The sequence below is a fragment of the Populus alba genome, chromosome 4 (genome assembly GCF_005239225.2).
Source record: "Populus alba chromosome 4, ASM523922v2, whole genome shotgun sequence".
In the NCBI taxonomy this organism is placed as follows: Eukaryota; Viridiplantae; Streptophyta; class Magnoliopsida; order Malpighiales; family Salicaceae; genus Populus; species Populus alba.
The window spans coordinates 10,217,434-10,243,992 of NC_133287.1; the positions used below are offsets into that span (position 1 = coordinate 10,217,434).

Genomic DNA, 26,559 nt, shown 5'->3' on the forward strand with positions numbered 1-26,559 from the left:
ATAATTTTCTTTATAAATTATTTTTATCTCATAGACTTTATCTTTACTCTAAATTCATTATTCAAATATAAGATTCATTAATTAATCAAATATAAATGAATATTAAAAATAAAAAAATTATTAATAATTCATATATTCTATATGAATAAAATAAGTGTTATATATAACTATCTGATTTGTTGTATGTCATATTCATTAACATTATACACTTATTAATGAATCACAAACCTTATTTTATTATTTTGTAAATGTGAAGATACTTTAACTATACTATCTTTAATTAATAATCATGGTAAACACGCATTTTTATACAAAAGGACCATGTAAAAAAAAAATTAATTTTTAATTCCTAATTTGCTACTACTTCTAAATCATTTTTTATGTGTGTGTGAATGCTTTTATATTTTAATGTATTGATAGGTTCCCAACATATAATTTTCAATTGCGTCATTAATTAGTTATCTCTCCTTTTAATGCCAAAAAAAAAAAACACAAAACATATAGTTGACAACAATATTTTGATAAAGTTTCATCAAAATATATATATATATATATATATATATATTATTTTGTTATTTTTGTATCACACTCCTTCAAATGTTTAGAAAAGTAAAAGTACGAATTGTAAGTGATGGTGAAATGATAAGTATACCGGAAAAAAAAAAAAAGATTAGTTCTAAGGAAATGTTTTTACCAAAAACTTCCCATGTTTTTGAATTAATATATTCTTATACTTGGATATGAATTTGGTACATGCACATAAAATATATGTAAGTCCAATTTATATGTAAGAAAATACTTCTAACACTTTTATTGATTTTAATAGCATTCATTATGCTTATTAATGTTTGTACATTAAGAGTTAATGAAATCCATACATAGTGAAGGACGACAACATATTCTATCATAATTGAGTAATCTTCATTTACACCTACAAAGAACATCTCTAAGTAAATAAGAAATTAAAAAATTCAATAAATTTAGAAAATTGCTCCGTAAGTTCATTTTTTACAAAAGCATAATCCAATTAAACTTTTTACAAACTTTTTAAAAATTTGAAACGTTATGACATCTATTACAGGTAACTAAATGGTTTATAAATTTTAAATGGATAACATATAAATAATTAAGATATATATATATATATATATATATATATATATATATATATATATATATAAGGATCGAAAGGTTACTCAATTCATTACCGCACCAAAAACAACATCTATTTATGTATCAGGCTCTTAGACGTAGGTTGGTTTTGGGAAAATGTTGGATTTATGTTTTTGGGCTTGTTTTTCTAGTTTTTATTCTTTTTAAGGAAAATAAAAACTAAAAATAAAATCTAATCGAAAAATCAAGGCAAATCTAGGACCAAATGACTTCCTAATCTTCATGATTTGTAAGAGTATAATGAGATAAAGCCAAATGAAGTAAAATAAAGTAAAGTATAGATCAAAAGCAAGCATTTACGTATTATAATTAATGATTTGTTTGGCTTTGAAGGTTGGGTTGTGATTGTGATTGTGATTTTAGTTTTAATTTTTATGGTTGTAGTAATGATTGTTAAAAATGGATGTTGGGTTCAAAAAAATTGTTGACATAAAATTTATGGATAATAAGGAAAAAAAGTGCTTGAAATTTTTTAAAATGAAGCTTTTAAGTTCTTGATCATATGAGATCATACAGATTCCATTAATTTGTTTTACAAAAACCAAGAACAGCAGCAAGTTCAAAAGTTTCTAGCATTTATTTAATCACAACTCCTTATAAACATTAGGGAGCACGAAACAAATGCTAATGATTCCAAAAATAAAAGTTGAACCAATGATATCACTCACCATTAACAAAGGTGGCATATAGTGAAAGCACAAGGAATCTTCTCCTCAAATGCAAATGCAATATTATTAATTAACATTTTAGCACTATGGCAGCAATTAACAGCAATTAACAATTAAAAGCCAGGTCTTTCTTCAATTTGATCCTTACATTTGCGAGGATTTTTTTTTTCAAACTATTTTTTTTTTTAATTTCATCCTCTAATATTATATTTATTAATTATTGGACTTCATAATTTATTTTAATCTATTTTTTATGAAATTACTTGGTTTTATGACCTGAGTCGCGAGTTTTGTAGGTTAGTCATATTGACTCAAGTTTTTTTTTTTGTCATTTTGAAATTATTTTTTTTTCTCAAATTCAACATTGAGTTGACTATAGATTGAGCTTCATAATTTTTTTTGATTTGTTTTCTATTGGTTATCATAGTCTCATAATCTGAGTCGCGAGTTTTGCAAGTTAGCTAATTTGACTCGATTTTTTCCCGTTTTTTTCAATTGAATATTGTTTTTTCAATCTCAACCTTTAACATTCAATTGATTAATAATTAAAATTTATAATTTGTTTTATTTACTTTCTATTCAGTTATCTTGATCTCCTAACTTAGGCTTGACAGATTAACCTAGGTTGACTCAGGTTATTTTTTTGATTTTTTTTTAATTTAATCCTTTGATATTAGGTTGATTTGAAATTGGACTTCATAACCTTTTTTATTTTTCTTTTTTTCTATGGGGTTATCATGGTCTTATGAATCGAGCTGCAAGTTAAACCAATTAACTCGAGTTTTTTTTCTTTTTTAGTTGATTTTTTTTTTCAATTTCATCCATCAATATTGATTTGTATAATTTATTTTGATTCGTATTCTATGAGGTTATTTTTATCTCATCAATATTGAATTTGACAGATTAACCTAGATTAATCTATTATGCAGTTGTTTTAATATTTTAAAAAAGACATCATCTTTAAGTCAACTATTTTTTTATAGGTCGTGTGAGTTGTATTTGAAGCTCTAAACTTGACCAAGTCATACAAAATCAATCTTCATGTAATATAATTTTTTTTCTACTAAAAAACACTATAACAACACTGGATATTTTTTTATATTTTAAAAAAAAGTTAATCAAACTCACAATGATACAGTAGTAACCTAAATAATTAAGGTGCCCAAATGAAATCCCAAGCAAACTAAATTTAATTTCCTCTATATATATATACGAGTCACCTACCTCATCCCATTGCTCTTGCGAAACCCTCTCTCTATCTCTAGAAGATATATAAATAGATACCAAGAATCCACAAAAAGAGAGAAAGATGAGGGCTTCAAATGATCCTACATCAACCATAAATCTATGGCGTTCTCCAATACCTTACCTCTTTGGCAGCTTAGGCATATTGTTATCAATCATTGTTGTAGCATTGATAACTTTAGCATGTTCTTACTGCAGAAAACACTCGAGGAATTCTTCAAGTGAAGATGAACAACAAAATCCGGCCGCAATACCTATAAGCATGCCGGTTCTTGATGCAGAGCCAAAGATTGTTGTCATCATGGCCGGAGAGAACAAGCCAGCATATCTAGCAACACCGATCAATTCTTCAGCCATGAATTGTAACCAGCTGGGATAGCTTTCTGATCATTTCTTGGTTCAATGTCAATGGCCAATATGCTAACAAAGATTTACGATGCCTTCTTCTTCTTTGATCTTTTGTTTAATTTGTGTTAGCATTTGCAGGAAATACGTAAAATATAATTGTTGAGTAGCAACGGATTTTTCATTTTTTTCCTGAAAAAACAGAGTATTGATTAACCTAATGCAAGAACACTATTTCCCTCTCTCTTTGTCCAAATTTGCTAAACCTGTATTCTTTTCTTTTTCCCAGTTAATCAAGATTATTAAGACATTTAGCCAGCTATAAATGATTAACTTTTTCATCCTCTAGCTGGGACTTTTTGGAGTTGTCAAATAACCTAGGGTGCACAATGTTGCTGGTTTACCTCTCATGGAAACATGAAAATTCACTTATTCTTATCGTGGTGATCACTGAGAAATTATCTATAATTTCCTCTTTTATTTTCGCATGGTTTTGATGAATTTCTCCTTTAGTTATATCTCCATGTTTTGTTCTTCTTCTTAACATCTTCAATTTTTGTTTGCTTTCCTGTCTTTTTTTCATCTCCACTTTTCCCATATCATCTCCCACCGAGGGAATGAAATGACTATTATAATGCTATTATTTATTTTTATTAACAAAAACTAAAAAAATGGTATTTTTACTTTAACTTTCTAAAACTTTATAAGATACTATTTATTGAAATATTATTTTTTTAATTTTATTATTCAATCTTTAATTTATTATGAAGCTATCTTTATAATTTATTATGATTTGCTTTTTATAATGTCATCCTAATTTCAAAACTCATGTTGCAGATTTGACAAGTTAACCCAATTGACTCATGTTATTTTATTTTGGAATTGATATTTTTTTTAATTAAATCCTTAAACATTGGGTTGATTAAGAATCAGGTTTCATGATTTGTTTCAGCTTACTTCTTATGAGTTTATCTTGGTTTCTTAGCTTAGGTTTTGCGAGTTCACCTGGGTATAGTCATGTTTTTTTTGTTTTGTTCTTTTTTTAGATTGATTTTTTTTTTCAATTTCATCATTCAACAATGGATTGATTGAGAATTAAACTCCATAATTTATTTTAATTTGTTTGCTATGAGATTATGTTAGTGTCATGGATCTAAATCACGAGTTTGACAGATTAACTAGATTAACTCGAGTCTTTTTTTTTTAGTTTACTTTGTATGAGATTATCCTGATCTCATGACCTTGGTTATAAGTTTGGCAAGTTAACCTGGGTTGAATCAGATCATTTTGTTTGTGTCTTTTTTTTAATTGATTTTCTTTTCAATTTCATTCTCCAACATTGGATTGATTATAAATTAGATTTTATAATTTATTTTAATTTACTTTTTATGAGATTATTCTAGTCTCATGACTTAGGTCATGAGTTTTGCTTTATATTATATTATCCAAGTGGCATGAATTAGGTCACAAATGTTTTTAGTTAATCTGAGTTGATTCGATATATTTATTTTAATATTTTATTTTAAAAAAATATCTTAAATTTTTTAATCAAACTATATTTTTATCAATTATCCATATTATTTTTAAAATCTACTAAATTGATTTGATCATATATTGAAATCATCACCAACATCATTTATTTTTATTTTTAATAAAAAAAAACATTAAAATTTTATTACACTTGATGGTACAAATCATCTCTCACCGGGAGATGACTATTTATAATGCTTTAATTACCATGTCGGCAGAGCCAGGTCATCGTACACTTGGATTGACTGTTAATAATAAGCTAACGATGAAATGAGAAGAACATCGTTTGGTAGGGGAGAGTACAAATCTCCTCTCAAACTCTCATACCCATTTCAATTAGAAGCCTACCTATCAATTTTTTTATTTTTTTTGTTATGAATATCCGGGCCAACTTATACATATTATTTTTTTTAATTAATTCTCTACTGGCTAAATTTTGACTTAAAATTCAAGCTCATAAAATTATTATTTTTTCACTACTTATTTACTAGTCTTGGTGAAAGCTGACTCTAAAGTTTATCTCTTTATTAGCAAAATCTTGAGTGGTAAAAATCTTACACGTCCAAATTTGCATAAGAATTTTGGTTCAAAAAGTTACCTTATATCATGGCATGGTTAATTGATCAAAATTTGAATAGGTGGAGAACTCACTTGGGATAATCTATAGGCGGAGAGGACCCAATTGGAACATAGATGATAGTTTGTGGACATATTAATTTGTTCCTTTCCCAAGTTCTTATGTAAAAAAATTTAGAACAAGCCATCATTCTTTTAATTTTATTTTTTAAAAAAAATGGTCTTACATTTGAAGCAAACTTTGAAAGTAAAGAAATTTTGTAGCATGAACACACATGATTACTTGGGACTTAAGTGGATGGAAGATGCTACACCACAACATACAGAAAGGACCTCGGATTTAGCACGTTCATGTTAGACATTAGGACAAAAACCACAATAAAAAATAAAAAAAAAGTATACATAAATATATGAGAAGTTTTTCATGTGAAATGTCTAGATTCAATTAATCATGAGTACTATAGTAAATCTTTTAAGTAGAATCTTCCTTCATTGAGTGAGTTTGTGACCTTAAATTTAATTATATGAATTTCATACTTCGAAGCTCGCCAAATCTTGTTAAAAAATGTTGGCAGCAATACGTAGTTATTATGCAAATATATATGAAGAGATATTTGATTAATTAATTGCAGTATCAACTTAAACATCCTCAGTATATTACCCGTTGCAGAAGAACTGGCCCTTGATTGTGAACTATGCCGATAGTACGTCACAAAGATTTTCCTGCAAGGAAACCCTGGGAAATATCATTGGATAACAGGGCATCTAGGCATGTGAAGGCCTTTATCTTCAGACGCTTTTTAAGCCATTGACATCCATATTTATCAGCAAAAGTTTTTCTTTTTCCAAAAAACAAATAGCACAATAGTATGAAACTGTTGAGAAAATAATACTATTTGAAAAATACCAGGTTAAAGACGGGTAAAAGAGGAGGAAAATCACAGAAGCAATTTCCACCACTCCCAACCTACCTTATCTTCCTATCTCCTCCACCATTCCTCCTCCATCACCGCCATAAATAGTAACCCCTCCACCTCTTTTACCACCACCATAACAACAACAATTATCTAACCAAGCCAACCAAAAGTCCACCCAAGCGTGTATGTGAACATGTACTTTAGATTTCATATTGTAGGTTAGGAAAAAAGAAAAGAAAGAATTTTAGAGCAATAAGAAGAGGGAAAGCTTGAAATCGATGCTTCATAATCGTTTTCACCAGAAATAGAGGCCCACGATTGCTATCTATGTTGCTTTTTGTAATCTTGCTTCTTTTATTTTAAAATCAATGGGTGATATTGTCTCAAAGGGTAATACTCTTCTCACTAAAGTTAATTACCTGTTGCATGACCTTCAGGTTTTCACCTATTTTTTTTTAAAAAAATCATATGCTAAAAGCCCAATTTAAAAGTGTCGGTGATTGAGAATATTGCTTAATGTTAGTGGATGCGGCGGCATGAAAGCGCAAAAGGGTTAATGATGTTCTAGTTGAAATTGACTGAGAAAAAGGTGGTAATTGAACTGTGCATAATGGGGGTGGGGTGGCATTTACGCTGTTGCTCTAACAGGAGCTGATGTACAAATTCTGTCTAGGTGTGATTATATCGTTGGGCACATTTATCATTTGGATGGCAAGAAATGAAAGGGAAATATTTGCAAACACATCTTAAGAAATAGTCCATGCTTTCATGGAGCTTGGAAGGCTGGTGCTCCTGCTAGAAGAACATGAAAACATCAATATTGCGAAGCAATGATGCATGATTGTCATTATTTAACAAGAGGGCCCCACTGGATCAAACAAAGCGATTGTGGGTTGAAATTGATCAAGATATGATGACATTGATCAAGATATGATAATTTTAAGATAGCAGCCTGTCTGTTGAAAATTTGTAAGAGTGGAAAAGACCTCCTAGACTAATTTAAAAAAGAAAAAGCATGGCTATATAAGCTTGGATAGTAATTTAAAAATAAATAAAGTATTTCGGATATATAGTATTTTAAGAATTGGACAAAAATGTTCAATCCGTTAAGAAAAAGGTTAATCTACCATTAAATTGATCTAGGTTCATATATTAATATATTAGATAGTTTTGTAAATGAATTGTCGGATAAATTGATCATGATAAGATAAGTTCACCTCTGAATTATTGAAAATCATTACGAATTTATTACAGATAGCAGCCTGTTTGTTGAAAAGTTTGTGAGAGCCAAAAAGACCTTCTAAAGCCTTGTTTGTTGCTCGCTGGAAAATATTTTTTCACTATTTCATAAAGAAAACTGCAATCAAGCAAGCTAATCTCCAGTTATTGAAGTATGATTATTGTAACAACATATCCACACATATACAACCCTGACAAACCAAAATACAAGTCTCCAACCAATCATGAAGGCTTTGATTCAGCACATATTCATAAACAAGAAGGCTTTCTGATCGTGTAATGCTTAATTGCAAGCTTTACCCAGATAAGCATAGCCAACAATTAGAACAAACTTGTACTAGGATCTGAATGAAATAGTTATTGGAGAATTTATTGAGAATGTAAACAAGCTTTCAAATATCTTAGAACAACAGTTTGGTGACTAAGGTTTTATGTTTAGCTGAAGAGAGATGGAAAATGAGCCCCAAAATAATTTTGGTTAGAAAATGTGTGTTTTTATGGTTGATATGGTTGGAAAGAGAGGAAGATGAAGAGGGATTGCTTGGTTAATTTAGGTTCTTAAAGGGGTGTGATAGGTTGCTGGAATTTCTTGGTAAATTTGGGATTGAATTGGTTGCCATTGTTTAATTACCAACCACCCAAGCTTTTTGCATATTTGAAAAGGAAAAGGAAGGGAAAAAAATGGCTTCAATTATTTCTTATGGGCTTACTAGATATTAAGAAGAAGAAGAAGAAGAAGAAGAAGACTATAGAGGTTAGGGTTTTGATAGATTAATGGCAAAGTTGTAATATTAATATTATAATGGCTATTTAGTCATTAAATGAAATATAATGGTGTTCTTGATATTTTTTTAAAGATTTTGTATGGCACGGCAGCACGAGGATATAAAGTGTTATGAAGTTATAAACTTTAGGATATAAAATATAATTTTTTTAAAAAATAAAAAAATAAAAAAACAAACTATAGAAGGCTCAATGCATGTAATTAAATTAATTTTCTATAGTTAGTTTTTGTCCTCAAAGTTTTAATTTTCTTAATTAATATAATTAAATTTTATCTTGCCAAATCAAACAACAATTTAATGTTAAAATATTTTTTTTGACATTTTAAAAACCCTATAGAAAATATATTACAAAATAAATTGTGAGCATGAAATCTTATTTAACCTAATTTATAAAGATAAGATTGAAAAACAAATTGTTGACCAATAATAAAAATTGCTAAAAGGATTAAAATAAATACATTGTATTATTTTAATAAACAATGCAATATGAGAACAGCTAAAGTGAAATCAATAGACCTTTACAATTATAAGAATATGGTTTCCCAAAAACTAGAATTATAACAAATCAAGAGGAAACAACCAAAACAAAAAATAATTATGAATTATTGACACTCTAATAAAAAAAATAATCAAGGGGACAAGTTAGTACCAGATTATTGACACTCTAATAAAAATAATTATGAATTGAAGATATGATATATACATATTTATATAATATTTTTTTTAAATATTGATTTTATGATATATTGAATGATATTTGTTTTTTAAGCAATCTAATGTTTAAAAATAAAATGAAAAATACAATTTTTTTGGCTTTTTTTGCCATTTGAATTATTAGTCTAAAGGAACATAAACCTGCCAACTACCAAGCACACCAAATTGGCCGACCAATCAGCACTAGAGTCATCTCTAATTCCAATTTTTACGCAAAGTTTTTGCTCAATCCCTGGTGGAAACAGAGAATAAGAACACAAAAAAACAAGTCATCCTGATGTAACAAAGCCGCTATCAAGCATTTCCCATTTATTCTTACATGTGAACAAAACTGAGAAGTGTAACGTAAATATTCTTAAAGTAGGATTGTTTGAGATAACGTTAATTTCACTTTTTAACTATGATCCAGTGAGACCAACAAGAAACTTTAGCTGCATTCTTATCCAGGAAACTAAAAGACACAAGCCAGCTTTAAAAGCAGAAAACAAGAAATGACAGAACAAAAGCAAGCAGATCTTAGGTAGCCTCCCATATTTCTAATCTAGAATATCAAGAACTCTGTTAGGTACCTCTCTGCGATATGACCTTTCTTTCTGACAAGACAGAGAATTAAAGGCTTGAAAGGAAAATGAGAAGTGTGGAGGCTAACCAGTTCTGCACTAAAAGCTGGCTTCACATTTAGGAGGACAGTGACAAAATGAAAATGCTTTTATTATTTAAGTCTTCTAATTAAATAAAGACCAACAGAGAACCTCAGTTGTTGCAGACCTTTATTTTTTATTTATGATAACCTGTATTTTGGCTGTTAAAAAGGATAGCTTTTGACAATAATGAAGGGGAAAAAAAAAAGAAGGCATGAATGTGTGTTAAAGCTCACTCTAGCTCACCATAAAAAGGGGTTTTGTGTAGTCCTCAAAATACAACTTTGTTTCTCAAGTCTGTCTCTCCCTCCCTTCTTTAGCCATCCCAAGCATAAAGACAGCATAAGTAATTTTCCCAGCAAGAATTTCTCAGCTTCATTCAACTCTGCCCTCGTCAGAATGGATTCATCCAAACATATTTTAGGCTCTGAAGGGTGCAGCAGCAGCGAATCTGGGTGGACAATGTACCTCGCCTCTCCCATGCAAGAAGATGATGAAGAATGCAGTTATGATGCTAATGACTACAATGCTCGCAATGTGAGTAAAAATTATCGCTCTGCTGCTGATGGAGACAGTGATGACTCCATGGCTTCTGATGCTTCCTCTGGTCCCCATCATCAAAACACCCATGAGAATGGTCATGGGGCAGTACATTTTAAGTTCAGCAAGGGTGGTCTCTTCAACCTCCTTTCCTCAGCCAAACCAGAGAAAAAAGACAAGAAGAGTGATGAAGACAGTGCCAAAAAGAGCCGGAAACTTGATGCTCCCAGAAAACACAAGTAGTGGTTCCTTTAGCAGAGAGCAAGATTCACAAAATTTGAAGGACACAGACAGATGGGAACAATGTAATTTTTATCATAGATAATGGAAACATACTCCAGATATTATCTCCAAAATATTTATGTTCAAGATTCATTGGATCGATGAAATTAATCTGAGACCTGCACATTCAAGTGATACAAAATATAGAAACTATTTCTCACCTATTCAATTTAACAGCATACACCGTTTATAAATCTGATTTACTGTCTGACAACATTCAGCACATGTTGATCGTTGCATCAAATTCCATCCATTTAACCTATAGTGTATGCTCTTCTGGATGGAAATAAGTTTTTTTCTTTTTTCCCTCCTGGCAGGAGTATTGAATATTGGTTTGGTTGATTGAGATTCAAGGATAAAATGATTCCAAGTTAGTTTACAAGAAAACAATAATTTCTCGGCAAGAACTTCTCGATACAATGCATTGTATATGGTTTCTGTAATGTCTTTGTGTGTGCGTGCGATGAATGAACAGAGTATGCTGTGCTGGAAAGAAGAGTGATCGACCTAGAAGGACAAATGCCAACCATGAGAAGCAACGTGCACATTTCCAGTGACAGAATAATGGCTCCTTACATAACCAAATCTTCGAGCAAGGGATGCAAGTGCAACAGCTAGGAAACTACAGAGTATGGGCTGTCCTTCAAATGCACACTATAAAATCTAGTGTCGTTAATTAAATAATAAAACACATAATTCAGGAAGCCTCTATTCTTCAAATGAAAATAAAGAGAGGAAAAAAAAAAGAAAAAAAGAATTAGCATGCTTTATAAAAGAGAGAAAAGAACGAAAAGAAAAGAAAAGAAAAGAAAAAAGTAATTAGACTAGAGAGCTCCACTTATACAAAGGGTTAAGGTCAAATGATACTCGACAGTAAGTCAACAGCAATGCCATTGTAGAAAATAAAAGTCAATGAAGTGAAATATTTGTCCTTCCTTCCCTCAAGTTTAGGCTATGACTACATCACTTCCTTGAACTGTAGTTTTTAGGCCAAGAGAATCCTTTATAATGTCAAAAAAATATACTTAATAATTCCTCATTAAAATTATTTTTTTAAAAAAAATTATCTGTTTTTTCTTATAACCTATGAAGAAAAGCACTATGAATTGAATAGTGTTTTTTTTTCCTTTAAGTTTTTTTTTGTACTCTAGTGATTGATTTTTTCTTTTAAATTTTGTCCTTCCTTATTATATTAATTAAAAGTTTAATTTGATAATTTATTTTGATTTATTTTCTATATGGTTATAACAGTGTCAAAAAAATCCTAATATTTGGTTAATGCTTGATTTTGTAAAAAAAAAAAATCTATTTTATTATTGTAAATAATTAAAAATACAAGGACCAAAATTGACAAGGAAGAAAATATATGGAGTTTTTTTTAAATTGTTCATATAATGCCTTTTTAAAAATTTTAGCCTTTAGAAAGCTTTCATATTCCTCTTTTTTTTTTTTTTAGTTTGAAGCATTTATTTTTCAGTTTAAAATTTTATTTTATTCATATTTAAATCTTAAATTTAACAGAGAAGAGAGAGTCACATAAAAACGATGGAAGAAAAAGAAAGTGGTTGGTTGGTGAGGTATAGTGAACAAAAAAAAGCTAAATTTGATATCAATATGTTTTTCTTGATTAAAAAAATATCATTGAAATACTTTTAAACTTTTGTATTGTCATAAAAAATTATATCAAGCTTGAGAAAGACTTTTTTTATTATTTAATTGTGTTTTTTTTACTGATTTATTGGATATTTTAAATTGAGAAATTAATTTATTAAGATTTTAAGAATATTTATTAAATATTTTGATAAAAATATACTTAAAATAGTTTTTAAATAAATAAACCAAGCATGATTTTTCAATCACCTAAGTGGTGGTTAAAATGTGGAAATTAGGTGATGGATCACGTATAACTGCAAACGGCACAACAAGTGCAACGGGCCAACTAGATAGTTATAAATTATAGAAACATCCACCAACTATTGTACTCTCTATAGAACATCCACCGGCAGAGTTTATTGTCTTTATTGAGAGTCTTGATCAAGCTTGCCAGCACTAGAGAAAGAAAGGTTTAATTCTTCAACTGCCTTGCAATCTTGAACCACTCAGTAATCTGAATTTATATATTATTTTAATTATCCGTACCATGAGCTGATTGGTTGGTGGGAATTGGGAGCTTGGGGTTTTCACCTAACGATGTATGAGCCTTAAATTTTGTACAAGGTTGAATGCATTACTGAACTGTCGTTTTCATGTCGAGAGAACAGAACCTCCTGATTCTTGGATAAAAGTAAACTTGATAATCGCGATCACGCCATCCTCCGTTTTTTTTTTTTTTTTTTAATATCAATATAGTTAAACAGAGATGCCATGAGCCTCATCTTGAGCTCTGTTTCTGGAAAAAAAAAAATTGCTGAAGAACAGCAAAGCAAGGAATACCACCGAAAGAGAAATTATTGCTCGAATATCTGACTTCAAACTGCTCCTCAAAAGCACCATTACATATCTCTTCAAACCAGAAAAGAGCTTAAATGAGGAACCTGGTGGCGCTAAAATACAGAGCAGTAGAACCACCAAGAAAAACCACAGCATATAGAAGAACGGAAAAGGGTCTAAATATTCGAATGGATCGAGATGAATCTCATGAAATAGAGTCCAGGGGAGAAGTTATTGTCTTATTGAGAGTCTTGATTAAGCTTGATAGAACTAAGGAAAGGTTTAATTCTTCAACTGCCTAGCAATCTTGAACCATTCAGTATGGAAAGACCCTTCCACGTCGACCCTTTCATATGTATGCGCGCCAAAATAATCTCTTTGAGCTTGGACCAAATTTGCAGGCAACCTTCCCCTCCGGTAGGTGTCAAAATAGGCGAGACTGGATGACATACCAGGAGTGCTAATGCCGGAGTTGATTGCAAGACACACAACCCTGCGCCACGCAGACTGGCGGTCAATAATTTCCTTTGCAAACTCTGGATCCACTAGAAGGTTAGCAAGATCAGGATTCCTATCATATGCCTTGTTGATTCTGCCCAGAAATACAGATTGGATAATACAACCACCCTTCCAAATCCTAGCCAGTTCTCCCAATTTCAAGTCCCATCCCTTCTCAATACTCATTTCACGGATCAGATTCATCCCCTGTGCATAACTACAAATCTTGGATGCATAAAGAGCTTGTCTGACATCATCAATCAGATGCTTCTTATCCACCACCTGGCCAGTTAAAATATCCCCAAAACCACCTGCTTTGAAGACTTTAGCGGCCTCCACGCGTTCCTCCTTCAAACCACTGAGGAACCTTGCATCCAAAGAAGATGCAATTGTAGGAGCTGCTACGGATAGATCAGCAGCTTGCTGCACAGTCCATTTACCTGTACCCTTCATGCCAGTTTTGTCCAAAACCTTGTCAACCAGATACCCTTCATCCTTATCATCTTTAATTCCAAATATATCTGCTGTGATTTCAATCAAGAAGCTAAGAAGCTCACCCTTGTTCCATTCTGCAAAAACACTACGGAGTTCTTCATTTGACAACTTTCCAACTGATTTTAGTACATCATAAGCTTCAGCAATCAACTGCATATCGCCGTATTCAATTCCATTATGAACTATCTTGACAAAATTACCAGAACCCCCTTTGCCGATGTAAGTCACGCAGGGGCCACTATCAGGAACTTGAGCTGCCACTTTAAGAAGGATGTCTTCGATGGACTTGAAAGCCTCGAAGGAACCTCCAGGCGTCAATGAAATTCCATTACGTGCACCCTCTTCACCACCTGAAACTCCCATTCCAAGGTAGAGCAAGCCCAATTCAGCCATAGCCTTTTCTCTCCTCTCAGTGTTCTCATACCACTCATTTCCACCATCAATGATACAATCTCCCTTCTCCAAGTAGGCAGAAAGAGTCTTTATGGTTTGATCAACAGGTGACCCTGCCTTGACAAGCATAATTATCACTCGAGGCTTTTGTATTGACTTCACAAAAGATTCAGGATCATGGAAGCCATATAAGGGAAGATCTCCCTCTTTTTTAGCCCTCTCAACAGTCTCATCAACTTTGGAGGTAGACCGATTATAAACCGAAATGGGGAAGCCTTTCTCCGCAATATTAAGGGCCAGATTCTGGCCCATGACAGCCAGACCAGCGAGGCCTATTCTTGTTGGTTTTGGGGGTGCGGCCATCGTTACCCTGTCCAAAATTATCTGAGGATAAATTCCATAACTTTGAAAATTTAATTAATATTAATTAACAGAAAACCTAAAACACATATGGTTTTTCCTTAGCATTTCATAATGAAAACCTCAATTTTCCCAAGAGAAGGATCAATAAATAACATTAGGTTTTGGGGTTAGATCAGTCATTTTATATTATCTGGGAAAAATACAATCACTTAAATAACATTATGATCAATAAATAATGAATTGATGTGTAGTGACTTTAAAGACAATTTCATTTTTTTATGCAAAGTAAAATTACATCACTGTCCTCAGGATCAAGAAATTTAAAACTTCCTCGCGAGGGCTTTTTGTTCTTTTGGTCTTAATGTTTTTTTTTTTTTTTTTGCTCATATTGACTAGAGAAGTTTATTATTTTTATAAATATAAAATATCAATAAAATAAAATAAAAAAATGGGTGGCACGTACCATGCATGAGTATGCAAATGGATGTTGTTCATACCTTTTGGGTAGACTATGCATCTAATATCATTTTCCTAGTGGTACAATGTGTGTACGCGCGACGAAGCAACGATTGAGCTATGGTAGATTTTTTTTCTTTTCCTCCCTTTATCTCTCTTTTTTCTTTTTAAAGTATGAATATGTTCTATTAATTTTTTTATATCCAATTTAATCATTATTCTTTTGATTATTGTTTGTTTTATTTTTTATTTTATTTTTATTGATTTTTCTTCTTCAATTCCCCTCTCATCATTTGTTTTAACTTGATCTTTATATCAAATTTGATTCTTATTCGTTTTATTTTTTAACCATTTTACTAATTGAATTTTTTTAAAATTTCATCCCACAACATTTAAATTTAATTTATTTTTATATTGAGTTTGGTTATTATTCTTTTTATTGCTATTTTTTGTATTTTTTTATTGCATATTTTTAATTTCATCCCTCAATATTTTTTTTATTAAGAATATTTTTTTTGTTTGCCTTCTATAAGGTTAGTACTGGCCTTGTGACTAGTGTAATGAGTTTTTAAAACTTAACACGGGTTGACTTTGTCTTTTTGAGGTCGTTTTATAAAATTGATTTATTTTAAATTTTATTCTTTAACATTTAATTTTTATGTATTGGTTTTTTTTTTTTCACTTTACTTTATGTAGGGTTATCTTAATCTTATATCCATCAGCTCGAGGTTGGTGGATTAACTCGGGTTGACTCGAATATTTTTTTATTTTTTTTTTAAATAATATTTTTAAATTTCATCACTCAACATTTTTTTATGAAGATGTTTGCTTTATTTTTTTTTTCTTTTTGCCTTATATATGTGGTCAAACCTAGCTTCATGACCACAGTCATTAGTTTTAAATGTTAAAACATGTTGACTTTAGTCTTTTTTTTAAATAGATTTTTTTTTCAATATTATCTTCCAACATTTAAATTTTTTTGAACTTTCATTTCTTTAGTGTTATCCCAAATTTGTGGCCACGGTTGTCAAGTTGGCAAGTAAACCCATGTTGACTTAAATCCTTTTTTTATTATCATTATTGATTTTCTTAGTTTCACTATTCAATATTGGGTTGTTTAATAGTTAGGTTTCATATTTTTATTCAATTCACTTTCATTAATAACCTATTTTTACATTTTATTGGCATGAATAATCATTTGAAAAAATAAAAAAAATTATTTTATGAAACAAATTTATTAAATACAACTGAGTACATGACTTATGTTGCGAGATCAAATATCTTAGTTTTAAGTATATCTTGATCAAATATTGATTTATTTAATTAAATGCATCTATAACTATTTTGATTTATGATTGAGAATTTTGTAATATCTAAAAACACGTTGGAAAAGCCTGTATATTCTATTTTTTACTTAAAAAAATAATCTGATATGTGACAAAATATGGGTCAAATAGCTAGTAAAAAACACTAAAAGATATGTTGCTTTTACTATGATCTACATCAAAAAATACTATTCATTAAAATAGTGTTTTTTTTTCTTTGATTGTTTTTTTTAATCTATGTTTTGTTTTGCCTTTTACTGTCCATTATTTTTTTGTGGTTTGCCTTTTAAGTGTTTATTTCAAATTCATGACCCGTATTGCAAGTTAATTTGACATATTAACTCGATTGACTTATTTTTTAGCTGTTTGTTTTTTTTTTTAATTTCTAGCCTTCAACATTGAGGGTCATGAGTTTTGTAGGTTAACTCATGTTGATTCAGATCATTTTTTTTAATTGATATTTTTTTTTAAATTTTATCCTTTAATATTAGATTAATTTAAAATTGAGCTTCATAACTTAATTTCTACTTGTTTTATATAGGGTGGGGTTATCATGATCTTGTGACTTGATTCGTGAGCTTTATAGGTTAACCTGGATTGACTTGACCCAACTCAATCCAATATATTGTCATCTTAATATTTTTTTTTTAAATAATCATCTAGAATTTTTGTAGTTAAATTACATTTTTATTGGTTGTTTGAGTTGTTTTTGAATCCGTCAACCCAACTGAGTTCCTTTGGGTCAATTCCCATAAGATTTAATTTTTTTTTCTACAAGAAATACATTAGCAACACTTGGAATTTTTTTACATTATAAAAAAGATGAATTGATCTTCAACATATCACGAGCAAAAGATCTTTTTACATTGATAACCAACTTTTTTTTTCATTTTTTTAAAAAATTTATCCTTATATTTTGTTTCCTTTTTGCATTTAATTCTTTTTTTGACATAATTATTTGAAATAAAATTTTAAATTTTAGTGGAAAGAAAAAAAAATTAAAAGAGAGAGGATGAAAATGTAAAACAAGCAAAAAATACATGGCTAGTCTCAAGGTTTTTAAAATTTTTATTTTGATTTAAAAATTCATATTAATCCCTTTTTTAGTTTCCCAGTTTGATATATGAGAGAGAAACTCACCAAAAATATAGTGAAAGGAAGTGAAAGTCGTTGGTTATTCAAATTTTAGCTACTAAAAGTGAGGATATTTATGTCAATGGATTCCTCTTCTTGAGAGAAATGCAAAAATGTGGTTTTTTTTTCTCTAAACATGATGGAAAAAATAGATCAAGTTTCATTTGATTTTTTTATATGGTTGATTTTTTTTTAGAGTGATTTTGAGGTGTTTTTTGGTTTATTAAGTTGTTTTTTTTAGGTTTATATTATCTTATGAAGATGTTATGAGGTAAAAACAAACAGAAAATTGAGTTTAAGGGATTGAAAAACATGGACTCTTGATTTTCCAATCATTAAAGGTGACAAGAAAAGGGCTAGTTAGCAATAGACCACTTATCATTGCAAACGACCTATCAAAAACGAGAAAAAAAAAAAAGTGCAGGCTTGAGCTTTTAATTAACGCAAAGTGTGTGGACCTAGCCCATCAACATTTGGCCTTTTTGTATTTTTTTAATTTTTTTTTCATTAGTTATTTATATTTAAATATTGATTTTATGTCATTTATCTTATTTTTTTAAACAAATTGAATCAGCTTTGTTTTATAAATAATGGTTAATCTTTTTATATTTTTTTAGTTGCATGATAATTTGAAAAGTTTAGTTTGATTTATCTTGAATTTTCTTCCTCTTATATTTTATATGAATTAGATGTATTTGTATCGATTTCATATAAAAATGAAAACCATTTATTATTAGTGGCAATAATTTTTCAAATATAACCACTTTTTTTTTTTTTTAGTTTATGATCTCTTTTATTTGTGTATTCTTTAGAGTTAAAGTTTTTGATTAGATTTTCAAACTTGATTAGAGGCCGATTTAATGAGATGAATTTTAAATTTGTAGCATAAAGATGCAATTAAAAAAGAAAAGATCAAACTAAAAACCAAAAATAAAATAAAATCAGTATGGCTTAACCAAAATTCACGCAAGAAATTCTCTTTTTGTCAACATATTCTCCATTGACTTCTCTTTTGGTCCCTTTATTTTTAGCATTTTATGTTTTGGACCAAAATTTTATTTTATTACATTTTAGTCCCTGAATTTGAGATAAGAGAGAGAAAGTCGCTAAAAAATAAGGACTGAAAGAGAAAGTTATCGGCTGACAACATTCTAGTAATAAAAAAATCAATCTTAGTAACAATTAATTTCATTTGATGAGATTTATTTCATTATGGTGTTTTTTAATCATTCATCTTGTCAGCAAAATAGATTAGGATTCGAGAAACTTTTTATTCAGGATATTTTTTTTTCAGTTTTGTGACTAATTGAAGAGGTTATATATGGGTTTGTTGAGGTACACGAGTTATATATATGTGTGTGTGTGTGTGTGAAAAGCTTGTAAAATAAGTTTATTAGGTCTAAGAGGTTGAGAGCATAGTTATTAAACCCGGCTTGGAGGTTGACCTAGCCAAGGGTTCAGGTCTCGGGTTTCATGGGTCAACTCGGGTCAACCAAGAAAAAATTAATATATATATATATATATATATATATATATATATATATATGAAAAAATCAATGTAAATATAGGTTATATATATTATAAACAATGAAGTTTAAAAGAATATTTTAAAAAGTTTTTTTATCCCACATTAAAAAGATATTATGTTAAGTTTCTAAGTTGAAGTATTTAAATCAAATTTTTTTTTTATCCTATATTAAAAAAACATAACTTATTCCATGGAAACATAGAGTAGATGTACAAAAGAGCTTCAAATTCCATATTGAAAAAATACTATGTTATCCTTTTAAATTGAAGTATTTAAACCAAAAGGTTTTTTTATCTCATATTGAAAAAACATAATTTTTTTTTTTGGAACATAGAGCATATATACTAATAGGTTTCAAATCGCATATTGAAAAAACATAATTTTTTTTCATGGAAACATAGAGTATATATACAAAAAGGCTTTAAATCCCAAATTGAAAAGATACAATGTTATCCTTTTAAGTTGAAATATTTAAACAAAAGGTTTTTATCCCACATTGAAAAAACATGATTTTTTTTCTTGGGAACATAGAGTAAATATATGAAAGGTGTTATCTTTTTAAGTTGAAGTATTTAAACCAAATGTTTTTTATCCTACTTTGAAAAAATATGACTTTTTTCTTGGAAACACAGAGTATATATATTAATAAGTTTCAAATCTCACATTTTAAAAAAAACAAACGGGTCTCGTCCGAGTTCACTCGGGTCATGGGTTGATCTATCGAGTCGCCAGAGTTTGGCCGAGCTGTTACTACAGCCGGTCTTTTATTACACCTAGACTGGTCCAGCCACATGATCGATTGAATCTCAATCTACTTGCCGGGCCAGGCCGGATTTAATAATACTAGTTGAGAGTAGACTTCCTAGGCACCTTGGGTTGCCTAAAAGTCAATAATAAATACATATCATTTGTTTTTTTAAATAATAATAATAATAATAAAAGCTAACAATGTATCATTTGCTTATTCTATTAAATGTTCTATTTAATAATATAATGACATTGTTTTTATAATAGTAGTTAGAGCTCTTTTTGTCCAGCCCATCAATACTATTTTTTTTTTTTCTAAAGCTTTATTAGTTGTGTTTCCTGTGCATGTCTATTTTTATTCTATGTTTCCTGCACAAACGTATAATTAGATAGCAAATTAGACTACAAAAAGTTTGTGCAAGCAGTCTATTATTCTTATATTTTTAATTCATACACATTGACATTATCAAAATTAATATTTTTTTTATTTATTAAAAGTTATTTTTTAATATTTAGGAAAACAATCCAGAAAAAAGGAAGTGCATTAATAAGATAATGAGGTTTTGATTAGAGATTTGCTTTTTCTTTTTTACCATTATTTCAAAGGGTCCAAATTTTATTTGATATTTATTCTAATTGTTTTTTTTTTATCAAATAAAGCTCATAGCACATAAAAGCTATATTTGTTTTAGAGGAAAACAAATTGATAAGAAAAGAAGGGATTAGAATAGTAAATTATTTTGTTTCCATGGAATTTAAATTATTATATTTCTTACAAAAAAAATATTGATATATAAATAAATAAAGTAGTTTATTGCAGCACAAAAATAAGAATCTTAATCAGCATCTATATCTTGTCTTTCTAGTATGGTTTTTAGATAATGCTAACAACTCTTTTTAATACCTATTTACTTATATAATTTTTTATTTATTTAATTAAATATATGTAATAAATTTTTATTTAAGAATTAAAATTTAATTTTGGAACTAAAAGATGCCTAATAGCTCCATTGTAATTTGTTTTTTACTTTAAAAATTAACTTCTAGCATACCGCAGGCAAATCAAAAGCCAAAACTTGGAGGCTAACATGAGTTTTTCTCAACGAAAAATAACTAGATCCTCACCTATACCGCATGTCTATTTTTAGTTGTGTTTCCTGTGCATGTCTATTTTTATTCTATGTTTCCTGCACTCACGTATAAGCAGTCTATTATTCTTATATTTTTAATCCATACACATTGACACTATCAACTAAAAATCAACATGAGTTGTTATCAACTAGATCCTGACGATTATAAAAACCCTTCTCCTTTTTCTTCTCCACTCAGATATCCGAAGAATAAAAAAACAAAAAAAAAACTACAAAAAAAAAAAAGAGTCGCATCTTTGTCAAGCAAATAAGAAAAAGCACACACCTTGGAAATGGGTTCTGAAAAATTAAAGATCTGGGAATGGAAGAAGGGCGAGAAATTAGTAGATAGCTTAAAACAATAATATTAAAGAAAGAGAAAGAAGGGAAGGAACACGTAAGAGCAGCATTTGCTTACCGTGTAGAAGTGATAGTCAGAAACGTAAGACTTGATGATGGAGCTTTTCATTTGTCTGAATTTATATATTATTTTAATTATCCGTACCATGAGCTGATTGGTAGGTGGGAATTGGGAGCTTGGGGTTCTTACCTAACAATGTATGAGCTTTAAATTTTGTACAAGGTGAGTGCAAAGATGCTCGAGCTTCGAATTCCATAACTGAACTGTCGGTTTCATGCCCACAGAACATAGCCTCCTGATTTTTTGATAAAAGTAAACTTGATAATCGCGATCACGCCAACCACCGCTCTTTTTTTTTTCTTTTTTTTTTCTATGATATATTAAAATAAATAATATTTTTTATTTTAAAAAATTATTTTTAATATCAATATATTTAAACAGAAACGCCAAGAGCCTCATCTTGAACTCTAAAAAAAAAAAAAAAAAAAAACCCTCATGCAAGGTTTGGTTTTTGTTACTTGGTGAAAAGTTGGCATAGCATGGGTTTATCTGGCTATATAACAAATGAAATCAAGTAATTGTTGCAGCATTCAAACATTTTACCCGCCTTATAAGTAATAAATTCAAATGTAAATCCGGAAAAGTATAAACCAACATCCATTGCATGGCAATATTGTAAAGTAAATAAATTGCTGAAGAACAGCAAAGCAAGGAATACCACCGAAAGAGAAATTATTGCTCGAATATCTGATTTCAAACTGCTCCTCAAGAGCACCATTACATATCTCTTCAAACCAGAAAAGAGCCACGAAGCGCTTAAATGAGGAACCTGGTGGCGCTAAAATACAGAGCAGTAGAACCGCCAAGAAAAACCACAACATATAGAAGAATGGAAAAGGGTCTAAATATTCGAATGGATCGAGATGAATCTCATGAAATAGGGGTGGCGAAAGTTGTACCCAGCATAGAGTCCAGGGGAGAAGTTATTGTCTTATTGAGAGTCTTGATTAAGCTTGATAGAACCAAGGAACGGTTTAATTCTTCAACTGCCTAGCAATCTTGAACCATTCAGTATGGAAAGATCCTTCCACGTCAACCCTTTCATATGTATGCGCACCAAAATAATCTCTTTGAGCTTGGACCAAATTTGCAGGCAACCTTCCCCTCCGGTAGGTGTCAAAATAAGCGAGACTGGATGACATACCAGGAGTGCTAATACCGGAGTTGATTGCAAGACACACAACCCTGCGCCACGCAGACTGGCGCTCAATAATTTCCTTTGCAAACTCTGGATCCACTAGAAGGTTAGCAAGATCAGGATTCCTATCATATGCCTTCTTGATCCAGTCCAGAAATACAGCTCGGATAATACAACCACCCTTCCAAATCCTAGCCAGTTCTCCCAATTTCAAGTCCCATCCCTTCTCAATACTCTTTGCACGGATCAGATTCATCCCCTGTGCATAACTACAAATCTTGGATGCATAAAGAGCTTGTCTGACATCATCAATCAACTGCTTCTTATCCACCACTTGGCCAGTTAAAATATCCCCAAAACCACCTGCTTTGAAGACTTTAGCAGCCTCAACGCGTTCCTCCTTCAAACCACTGAGGAACCTTGCATCCAAAGAAGATGCAATTGTAGGAGCTGCTACGGATAGATCAGCAGCTTGCTGCACAGTCCATTTACCTGTACCCTTCATGCCAGTTTTGTCCAAAACCTTGTCAACCAGATATCCTTCCCCCTTATCATCTTTAATTCCAAATATATCTGCAGTGATTTCAATCAAGAAGCTAAGAAGCTCACCCTTGTTCCATTCTGCAAAAACACTATGGAGTTCTTCATTTGACAACTTTCCAACTGATTTTAGTACATCATAAGCTTCAGCAATCAATTGCATATCGCCATATTCAATTCCATTATGAACCATCTTGACAAAATTACCAGAACCGCCTTTGCCGATGTAAGTCACGCACGGGCCACTATCAGGAACTTGAGCTGCCACTTTAAGAAGAATGTCTTCAATGTACTTGAAAGCCTCAAAGGAACCTCCAGGCATCATTGAAGGTCCATTACGTGCACCCTCTTCACCACCTGAAACTCCCATTCCAAGGTAGAGCAAGCCCAATTCAGCCATAGCCTTTTCTCTCCTCTCAGTGTTCTCATACCACTCATTTCCACCATCAATGATACAATCTCCCTTCTCCAAGTAGGCAGAAAGAGTCTTTATGGTTTGATCAACAGGTGACCCTGCCTTGACAAGCATAATTATCACTCGAGGCTTTTGGATTGACTTCACAAAAGATTCAGGATCATGGAAGCCATATAAGGGAAGATCTCCCTCTTTTTTAGCCCTCTCAACAGTCTCATCAACTTTGGAGGTAGACCGATTATAAACCGAAATGGGGAAGCCTTTCTCCGCAATATTAAGGGCCAGATTCTGGCCCATGACAGCCAGACCAGCGAGGCCTATTCTTGTTGGCTTTGTGGCAGCAGCCATAGTTAGCCTGACAATATGATCTCTCTAATGAGATAAATTCCAAAAAGTTTGTGAAACGCTAAAAGCAATTCAAGAATCTTGGCAAAAAAAATATAAATAAATAAATAAATAAAGAGTTTGGATTGTTAAAATAAATGCTAGCAAACATATTTCTTTCACATTCCTTTCAATTTTGGAACATATTGCGAGGCCTAAAGTTAAAGATCAAAACAAATGACGGTAAGATTTTCAAATGAAACTTAATTCGACCTGTTACTCAGAAGGCCATGATTAGAAAAAAACAATGGATCAATCCGTTTAATTTGAAAGTAATCAACTTTTAAAAAATGAGAAGAACCAACGAAGCTGTTCAACAAGAATCTGATCAAGAATTTCACAAGTTCATCAAAGAAATCATTAAAAACTTTGACTTTTCAAACTGTACTATGATCACAACAAAACCAAATTCACTAGCAAGATCATGCAGAGATCTGCAAATCCCAGATCATCAATTCCTTAATAAATCTCAGAAACATTAAAAAATCAAAAGCCAAACTTGGAAGCTAATAGGAATTGTTATAAACTAAATCCTGACAATTATATTCTCCACTCAGATCTCTAAAGCAAAAAAAATATATAATTACAAGACAAGAATATACTAAGAAAGTACCATCTTTGTCATAAAGCAAACAAAAAAAGTACGCACCTTGGAAATGGATTCAGGAGAAATTAAGGAAAACCCAGGAAAATCAAAGATCTGGGAATCGAAAAGACAAGAGAAATTAGTTGATAGTTGACAACAATAATGTTAAAAACAGAAAGAAAGAAGGGAAGGTACATAAGAGTAGAAATTGCTTACCGGGTGGAAATAACAAAAAAGACTTGATGATGATCTGCTCTTCATTTGTCTGAATTAATAAGCGGGTCAAATTTGGCCACCCATAGTATTCTCTAATTGGTTGGTAGGAAATGGGAGTTGGTGACCGTTGCCTTTTATTTTGCTACCTTTTCCATATCATGAGCCCAATTTTTAGAAGGGGTGACTGATGGGCCTACCTATCTTTAAGTGCCCATGGTTGGTTTCTTTTATTTCGAAAGAACAGGCTTGAATCGAGAAGAATGTCATTAATTTAAGTTGGCATTTTTTTTTAAAGAAATGTCTTGAGTTTATCTCAAAGGAAACAAATTAGAACTTGGGATTTTTACTTAATTTTTAAATTTTTAAGAGGTTGAATGGAATTTATAATGGAAAGAAAATTGATTTTTCCCTCAACCATATGACACAAGTCATGTTGTGGACGGAGAAATTTTATCAAAGAATAATTATCAATACTTATTTAACATGAGAGAGATAAATATAACGAGAAAAGAGAAATAAAAGAGAGAATTGAAAAGGTTATTTTATGGTTAGTTAAATATATTTTTATGAGTATAAATATTTTTTTTATTTTATATTTGTTTCTATATTTAAAATAACCTTTTAATAATTATTGGTGGTTGCCAATTAAGTATTTTAAATTTCTTTTACTCAATATAAAAGCTTGTTTATATACAATAATTGCATCATAATAAATATAATTTAGTAGTAAAAGTGCGATTTGTTCTATTAATTTTACCACTAAGAATTTAATGCAAAAAAATACAAAGAATTAAAAGGAGATTAAGATTGATATCTCATTAAGAAGTTATTGATCACTCTTTTTGCATGGAAGTATAGATCATAAATATTATATCATTGCCATGGAAGTATTAAATCCCATCCAATTATACATTTTTGGGTTAATGGGCTGATTTATAATACAACACATATATTATTATCTTTTTATCATCAATTATTATAAAAATATCATTAAAATAAATTAACAAAAATACTAAGTCTCTTAGCAAAGTTACTATGCACACAAACACAAATTATTATTCATATAAAAAATGTAATGATAAATTTTCCTTTACATTATTAAAGTTTGACCTACCAGTTAATCTTTTCATTATAATCAATTAGTTATATAAAATTGATCAAGGTAAATCGATTTTCTCATATAATTTTTGCATAGTAAAATGACTTCAAAGCCCTAAAAAACAAAAATTGTTAATCTTGCTTCTAGATGCTTATTCATCTTTTTTTTCTTTTGTAAGCACAATAGGAGCTTTTTTGTATTTTCATTATGTTTTTTTTTTTTTTTTTTTTTTATAATCAAGTTGATTTAGGAGTAATTTAGTCATTCAAAATATAAACTTGAGCAGCACATTTGGCCGACAGACCACTGGTTTGGTATCGAAGATGTTTTTTTTTTTCTTTTCTCTCTCCTTCTCGATTCGCACCTGACCCTTAAAATTTTTAAAGCAGTTCTTTAATTTGTTTTTTTCTTCAGATTTGATCCATGTTCTTTTGATTATTATTTATTTAATTTAAAATAATTTATAAAATTGATTTTTTTTCAACTGCATCCTATTTTGATTGCTATTTGTTCTATTTGAGAAAGTTTTTTCAACTGCATCAATTTTTTTCTTATCAGATTTAATCCTAATTCTTTTTTTTTTTTTTTTACTTTGGTAATTTTTTT

General features: G+C 30.2%; 2 protein-coding genes across 3 annotated transcripts; both read right to left on the reverse strand.

The window, feature by feature from the left end:
* Positions 1 to 13,092: 13,092 nt before the first annotated feature.
* Positions 13,093 to 14,834, reverse strand: LOC118039032 (6-phosphogluconate dehydrogenase, decarboxylating 2). The gene has a single exon (XM_035045595.2). The coding sequence runs from the start codon at positions 14,832 to 14,834 to the stop codon at positions 13,368 to 13,370; it is 1,467 nt and encodes a 488-aa protein (XP_034901486.1). The 3' UTR covers positions 13,093 to 13,367.
* Positions 14,835 to 22,230: 7,396 nt separating this feature from the next.
* Positions 22,231 to 24,966, reverse strand: LOC118039033 (6-phosphogluconate dehydrogenase, decarboxylating 2). 2 transcript variants are annotated; one of them, XM_073408747.1, is made up of 3 exons: positions 24,855 to 24,966; positions 24,702 to 24,752; positions 22,231 to 24,040 (listed from the first exon to the last, which is right to left on the reverse strand). In XM_073408747.1, exons 1-3 carry the CDS (start codon positions 24,897 to 24,899, stop codon positions 22,550 to 22,552), a joined length of 1,587 nt encoding a protein of 528 aa, XP_073264848.1. In that variant the 5' UTR covers positions 24,900 to 24,966; the 3' UTR covers positions 22,231 to 22,549. The 2 variants fall into 2 exon arrangements, with proteins under 2 accessions (XP_073264848.1, XP_034901488.1); XM_035045597.2 differs by having other exon boundaries at positions 22,231 to 24,023; positions 24,855 to 24,955.
* Between the last annotated feature and the right edge of the window lie 1,593 nt (positions 24,967 to 26,559).

Coding starts and splice junctions, on each gene's coding strand:
- LOC118039032 (XM_035045595.2), bottom strand. CDS start 14,834: ATGGCCGCACCCCCAAAACCAACAAGAATAGGCCTCGCTGGTCTGGCT.
- LOC118039033 (XM_073408747.1), bottom strand. CDS start 24,899: ATGAAGAGCAGATCATCATCAAGTCTTTTTTGTTATTTCCACCCG. Junction 24,753..24,854: donor TTTTTTGTTATTTCCACCCG/GTAAGCAATTTC, acceptor TTCGATTCCCAG/ATCTTTGATTTTCCTGGGTT. Junction 24,041..24,701: donor CTCCTGAATCCATTTCCAAG/GTGCGTACTTTT, acceptor TTATCTCATTAG/AGAGATCATATTGTCAGGCT.